Genomic DNA, 7361 nt, shown 5'->3' with positions numbered 1-7361 from the left:
TAGTACTAAGCACTGGTATAGCAGAAGAAATAGAGGAAATCCCAAACAGAAGGAGGGAAGCTGTATCCTGCGGATTCTGGAAAGGGGTCTTCATCCAGCTCAAAAAMGTTTATGCATGTAAAGCTTATGTYGAATATTGGCAAGAATTCAACCTTGGTTTTCAAAGGGGCCAAATACATCCATAGAGGGTAGAAGCTGCTGTTCCCAGTTCAGACAACCCTGCCCTCCCAGCACAGCCCAGTCTGCCTCTGCATGCTGGCAGGAACAGGGGCTCTTGCTGGGGCTGGTGTCTAAAGGTGCATCTGAAATGACCTACTTGGACTTCTTACCAATCGAATCCGCAAACAYACTAGTTCAACCTCAGAAGCAGAAATGAGTTTGGGGACTCCATGACCTGGCCCTAATTTTTCTACAGAGTCTAAACTTTCATGAAACGTATGTGCTGAAAATAGGTTTATCTATTCTAGTCAACAAATTGTGGCCTTCACTCCAGAGCTACTGGGTGGTTGTCCTCCTCCTTGCAGCTCACTGCCACACCAGACGCCCTTGCAGGATATGGGCATGCCGCCTTGTGAAGGCCAGAGGTGAGAATGTCACATTGTCACTGGAGATTTAGGGATCCCCAGAACAACTCATCATCTGGATAGTAAAATTATAACAGTCTTTAAGATAAGTCAGTGTGCCTGACACTTTTGCAGCATTTCCTAAACTTACACTGGGCTTTTTTTTTGCATCTCTCCAGCAAGCAGCTCTTTAATACTAGGTGACCTCCTCTGTTCCTGCTTCCCCCCAGATATGGCCCTGGGCTTCTCTGAACCACCACAGCCCTCTTGGCTGAGCTGTGTCAGCAGAGCTCTGCAGCATAATTACACTGGCCCCTCTGATCCCATTAGCAAAGCTACCGAAAACTTACATCAATCAGCATAGCCTTGGGCATATCTATCAAATAGGAATGGAGGCAGGGGACTATTTTAGACTCCTAAATCACATCGGGTTTCCTAGGAAGGCTGAACAAAAGCAGACTTGAATTAAAACCTAGGGAGTGGAAGAGTGGATGCGGGGCAGTGCCCATGCTTGTAAGAGAACTGAGTTGGTGCAAACTTGTTTTTCTGAGGCTCTTCCTGCATCATTAATGAGGCATTATCTTAAGATTGTTCTCAAGGTCCTACCTCATTACCAGACTTATGAAACACTTTACCAAGGGATTGACTTGGGCACAGCATTACACTTCGTCAGCCCTGGTTTCCAGAGAGGCCAGTGTCTCTACCCGTCCGGGTGCCTCATAACACTCCTGTGCCTCTAAAAATTAGACAATGGACAGAGAAAGCAGACRTGACAGTACAAGTGCCCCTGAAAGTGCCAGTGGGATCGCACAGCAGCACTGAGGAGGTAGGATGTCTTTGACCCATACACAAGTTTGCAGGACAGTCTGGGTGACCATTTGCATACCAAAAGGCCTTTGATCCAGAGCAGACATGCAAGATGCTTATACGCTTCTGACTGTTCAGAATACATCTTGTTTTGTTTCTGTATTTGAACAAGAGGTGTCTTGATGAGGAAAGAGTCTCTGTGGGATTACGTATTACCTCTTACTCCCCTGCCCTCATAAAGACAAATGGCTCTGGACTGGGAGGAAAGTGTTTGTACTTGCAGGCTGCTCTGCTTGTGGGGGCACTGTGGACCCAAAAGAATCTTTAGGATGCCTCCTTCCCTCTTAAATCCCTCCTCCATCTGTTTTCTGCACTTGGAGCCTCTCAGTTCAGTAAATCCTTTCTGCGTCTTTCTGCACTCAGGGTTCAGGCCATCTGACCCATCGCAGGGCTCACATGTGGGCAGCTCTAAACCATGGGATGTTCCCAGTGACCAGCCAGAGCCCTCCAGAGTGAGGACAGGAGTCCCTGCAAGGACGCACATCCTATAGCAGCCATGGACTCAAACAAACAAGAAGGTAAAATCTCTTATTTCACTTGCTGATGGTACAAAATAGAGCGAGGAAGAAAGCCACCCTCGTATGACCTGTCAGCTCCCTGAGAGCACCTCTGAGCTGTGGCAAAGCCGGCAGGGCTGTGCAAACATTCCCTTCCTTTAGTTTGGCAGAAGTATTTGGGGTTTGAGAGTTTTTACTTTTTATTTTTTTAAAAAAGAAAGACCTCTCCTTTCCCCCCTGGAAAATAATCCTGTAGCACATGTAATCATTCTCCTTCTCTTGCCTTGGACCCCCCTCTTCCTTGGGATCTACAGGGAATTCATGCTGTCAGTTCTGTAATTCTTACAGAAAGGCTCGGTGAGGATCTGCTTCTCTCTCCTACGTGCACTCTCACAAGAGCTTATGGCTCATGTCAGTGCCCCAATCCAGACTCCTGCTACAGTCGGCAGGACTTCTACCAAGTCTACAAAGCTCAGTAGTTTCAGGTCCAGGGCTTTAGCAGTTATCAGCTTTAGATGTTCTTGCAGAAGGACGTGGGGCTGGTGGTACTTGCTTTCCATCCAAACCACTCGCAACATCATTGTGCTCAGCCTTGCCACCTCAGAGGTGACTGCGTTTGAATGCTGAGGAGCTCCTGAATCTATTAAGATCAGGGGGAGCAGCCTTTACCACTGCCCATGACTACCAGCTTAATACAGACCCTCCCTGTTTGGACTGTTACCTTCCCCCTTAGAAGATGCTTGGTGATGCCAATGTTCAGTCACGGCACAAGAACTGGAGGAGTTAATTTCTRTATTATTATTATTCTAATTTGACTAAATTAGGTCTGTGTACCTAGGCCCCTGCACAATAGCAGGTTGAAAAGGAAATTAGCTTAAGGATTTTTTTCCAATTAATTGGTATGCCCCCACGGGCTGTGGATGTTCACTGCAGAAATTGGGAAGTAACCACGAAGCTCCTTGCTTCCCACAGTGCAGCTCAGCAGTGACTTTGCAGAGATGATTGGGGTTTTGGCCGGGTACACGCAGGGTTCAGAGCGCACATCTGCTCACATGTGCAGGAATGTGGGGTAAAATCAAAGYAGCAGGGAGCCTCTCTCTTCTGCCCTTTCTTGGAGGCAGTTCCTAGCTTTAAGTGTGTCTGAGGATGTTACAGACTGATCTGGATCCAAACCCAAATGAAAGATCCCTGCAGACTTCAGCAGGGCTTGCCTCCAGCCCTCTGCATTATAGATCAGTTTGAAAAACCACCCAAAGGAAATCTGAGAAGAGAGAGGCCATGGCCCTTCCTCACTCTGTCTTGCTTCTGTCTGACATCTCTAGCACTTCACATAGCTCAGCATCCAATACCTTTAGCACTTTGCAAAAACACCATCTCCCTGTCTTCCCAGCATCTATTTTGTATTGTGCTATTAACCAAGGAACGTGCCCCCTTGCTCTTTTTGGGTCAGTCATTACCATCCCACAGTAAAAGTCATTTACATCTGAACAAACACATACCTCAAGGATTCTTTCTTGATTTCAGAGGATCTCAGTGCACTGGCTGTTTTCTCAAGTCTCAGCTCCAGGAATCATGAGCAAGTTTCATCAGTCAGGTCAAAAAAACCCAATTTTCAGTTTGTGGAGTTGCACAGAAAAACTGAAGATGAACCCAGAAGGGCCACACCTGAAAATAAAAACAATCTGTGATTTAAAAAACGCACCTTGGCTTTTGGTGAGGGCTGGCTGATGGGTTTCAAGCACTAATGGCTGGCAGTGCTGATCTTGGTTACTTCTCCAAATCAGCCTGTGGTCCCTTGCTTCCCCTGGCAAAAACCCCAGAGGGTATTTCCCAGGGAGTCAGTGCCTGACCCTGCTGCCGATCCCCACGGCTGCAAAGGCTGCACATGGAGCACCCAGCCTCCCCTCCTCTGCCTCTCACTTCCAGGAGTCACTAGGGAATATGCTCACATTCCTCTGAATCAGGACAAATCCTAGAGACCAGAACAGGGCCAATTCGTAGGTGCCCTTGGCAGTAACCCATATTCGCCCTCAGGGGCAGAGTAATCAGCACAGAGCTGTGTTTTGCAAAGCCCTGACTTCCAGGCTTCAACTTTCCACTTGTTAACTGGGGCAAAGTCAGCCTTAAACCCTTCTCAGGCCTCTGCAGGCCTGAATTTCTGTGCTCTTAAAGGTAAGGCACTGAGCCTCTGGAGCCAGCAAGGACAGAAGGAGCTCAGCCGCCCCCAAAACGGGCCACTAGCCAGACCGGTGACTGACAGTGTAGAAAGGTAATGCAAATTCCTGGAGGCAGCAGAAAACCCACATCGTGAAGGGACATTGTTGAGGGGAGGAGACCCAGACCAGGAACTGGGTGGCATTGTGCTTTCAGAGAGGTGAAGGCCAGGTAGGGAGCCTGGTGTAGAGAAGAACATGGAAATCAGTGGCAACYAGACTGCAGTTCCCTCCACGTGCCGGGGGAGCACACCCAGTGACAATTTCTGGTGGGTAATTGAAGGTTTCTGCACAAATGAGACTATGTTAGAAGAGGAAATAAGCAGATTTTTTTTTCCATCAAGCCCCTAATAATGCCTAGAGAAAATGTCTCTGCAGTGTTCATATCCCTTTTGCAAAACAGATCTAAACTCCTCTGTGAGCCAAGTCTGTTTTGGAAATGTTAACCCCATCTCCATTACACAAGATCAGGTGGGATCACTATGCTACAAAAAAAGAGGAATTTAAACTCATAAAAGGATGTATTTTTTGGTGTTACAAAACATGATTACTGCTTGGGACCTGTTCTGACAAAATATAACTTAAAATACACTGACTGGATCAGCCATTTATAGAGATAGTCAAAATATGTACAACAGAGGATTAAAAAAATCACAATTTTAGAAGAGAGACTGAACTGTAATGCTTCAGAGTAAAAACTTGTCACTAAAGCTGGTACATGGAAATGAATTTCTCAGGGGGCAATCTGTTCATAATTGTGCATATAGGATTTCTCATCTCCTCGTGTAGTTCAGCTCTGGACAGGAAAAAGGCAGCAAATGAGGTGAATATAAGATCAGATTTAGTTGAGCCATTCCCATTTTATAACTGCAGTTATTGTACACCCGATAAGGTGTCCACATCTCCTAAAGTGAGACTCGAGTCCTTTAAAAATAATTTGTACCACGAGAGGGATTTCAAACCTCTGTTCCAGTTATTTATAGCAACCATAATAAGTCATTTTAATTGACTGAAGTTCTTTATTCCCACAGGAGAGACTGAAAGTGTGCCTGTGAGTAACCCTGCAACACAGATATCCCAGGTAAAAATGAGCAAAATGCCCTGAATAACTCCACGAGTTTCAAGAGTTACTAATAGATAACTAGTGGTTACAAAGCTAATCCAGTGGGGAAAAAATGTAGGCACTCACAAGGAACATGCCAACCAAAATGTGCGCACTGCATGAATAAATGTCATACATATTGTCTCTTGGGCTTCATCTTAAAAAGACATTCCAGTAAAATTTCTCTGCTCACAACTGGTTAGACAGGTGATTTGTGCATTCAGCTAAGTAATTATCTGGCATCATTAGCACCAATTAGAGAATGTCAATTTATTGGGCTGGAGGGAGATTACATGGCTGAGCTCTGATGAGCTTTCAACCAAACTGGATGAACTGCCCCAGGAGCAAGGATGCCTTGATTGACCTGGGGGGTCTTCTCCAGTAGGGAGCAAGTCTCCCGAGGCACTCTGGAATCATCCTGGCAGCTTTGCAGCTCCTTTGACTGAGGGGTGCTATTGCCTGATACTCTGGTGCAGCCGGGCAGGCCAGAGCTTTGCGTCTTGCTGCATGTCTCTGCCTGGCTCCCCAGCCAAGAGCTTGGAAACCCTGAGCTTGATCCGTCCTGTGGCTCAAGGTGCTTAAGGCTTCCAGAGCTCTGCAGCCATTCTTTGATGTGACATTCGTGCTGCAATAAGCCACCATCAGTGTGAAAAACTGTCTATGTCACGGCCCAGGGAGCCTCCTTCCTGTGAGATGTAGAGTTTCAGCATCTCCACAATGATGTTTCCTGGGAATTTCCAGTCTGCAGRAAACTCGAAAGAGTTCGAGCATTTAAACCTTGGTCCAGTTTGATCTGGAGCTGTACTCTGAGTGAACATTTCCATAACTGGAAATTCTGACTATCTGAGATCACAGAGCAGGCCCAATGCTAGCGTAAGGATCATAGGCAGCAGGTGCAGAACAGGTGCCATTTGGAGGTGCAGAGCCCTGGACAGCCTGGTTGGCTGGTGCTGGGGGAGATGTGTGGCAACACAGCTACTTGTGGCAATAAGGGTTCCTCCTCACCTTCTCAGCAAGAGCAGAGGCAGTAATCCCCAGCTCATGAAGGCTCCCCCCTCTGCTTTCCATCTCAGGACCATCCTTCTGCAGGCTATCCCCATCTCCTGGCTATGATCTTCTTCCTTGGGCTGCCTCAAAGTCTCAGAGCAAAGCTTTCAACATCAGGGACAGTCATGATGTTTTGCACACAGAACCCACCAAGCAACAAAGTCTGGCTGTCCATCCTAGCTTTGGGTCTATGGGCTGCACCTCCATGCTGAGATCATCTGTCTTGGAGGAGGAGGCTCTGCAGTTTTGCTGCCTCCTGCAAACCCTCCAGGGACAGTATGGCAGATGAGACAGGAGTAGAAGCTCAGTACAGGAGATTTCATAGCTGTTATCATTCCACTCTTAMAAAGCAAAGTCAAAACCATGCTGAGGTGAGCTTCTTGCATGTCTTGTGATCTCACCCTCCCAGGCTGTGCATGGTTAATCCCCTCTAGCCCTTACTTCCTTCCTACAGTCATGGTTCCCCCTTCCATGTTGGGAAATGCTTGCTCCCCTCTCCAGGACTACACAGACTTCATATTCCCGTAGGATGGAGGTCAAGTGAGAGTCACAAGTGATTGCTTCTCATTGTCCTCTTGATCAGCCATGCAAAGAGGGGAGGAGAATCCTTCATTTTCCAATGGGCAGTAACTTGCTTTTGCTAGAGGTCTTATATGCAGGGCTTTTCCACACAGAGCTGAAAAACACCAGGGTAGCAAGTAAGAGTTAGCCCCCCTCAAAAAAGATATGACCTGTTACAGATGCATGCTGCTGGTTCCTACACTGCAGTGCTATCAGGTTTGAGGGCCACACTGCAAAGGCAGTTGGGTGCTGAAATGTATATCTCATACTAGATTATTTAGATTCCTAGAAGATCTTTTGGAACAGGTCTTTCCAAATTCTTGGACAGGTTCTAAGGATTCCTTCTGACCACACATACGCATTTACCTCCAAGGCATTAGATAGATCAAATTAATTTACTAAGGTGTCTTCCTCTTCAACTGTATTTCTTCCTTTCTTCCTATGAATAGGTGAGTCAGGACAACACATTACAGCTAAACTCTCGCCAAGTTTCCATAGCAGTATGAAATCT

General features: G+C 46.7%; 1 protein-coding gene across 2 annotated transcripts in view; it reads left to right on the top strand.

Annotated features, from left to right (window-relative positions):
* The first annotated feature begins 1878 nt into the window (after nucleotides 1–1878).
* The window catches only part of ARHGEF33 (Rho guanine nucleotide exchange factor 33), a 24590-nt gene continuing 19107 nt past the window's right edge, over nucleotides 1879–7361 (top strand). For both annotated transcript variants that reach the window (XM_085311332.1, XM_085311341.1), the window contains exons 1-2: nucleotides 1879–1948; nucleotides 5172–5221. In XM_085311332.1, coding sequence (XP_085167458.1) covers nucleotides 1927–1948; nucleotides 5172–5221 — 72 coding nt within the window. In that variant the 5' untranslated portion in view covers nucleotides 1879–1926. The remainder of the gene's footprint in view (nucleotides 1949–5171; nucleotides 5222–7361) is intronic.

This window comes from Rhea americana, unplaced genomic scaffold, assembly GCF_003343005.1.
Source record: "Rhea americana isolate MKP2758 unplaced genomic scaffold, rheAme1 scaffold_109, whole genome shotgun sequence".
NCBI classification, from domain to species: domain Eukaryota; kingdom Metazoa; phylum Chordata; class Aves; order Rheiformes; family Rheidae; genus Rhea; species Rhea americana.
This window is presented reverse-complemented; position numbering and strand designations above follow the sequence as displayed.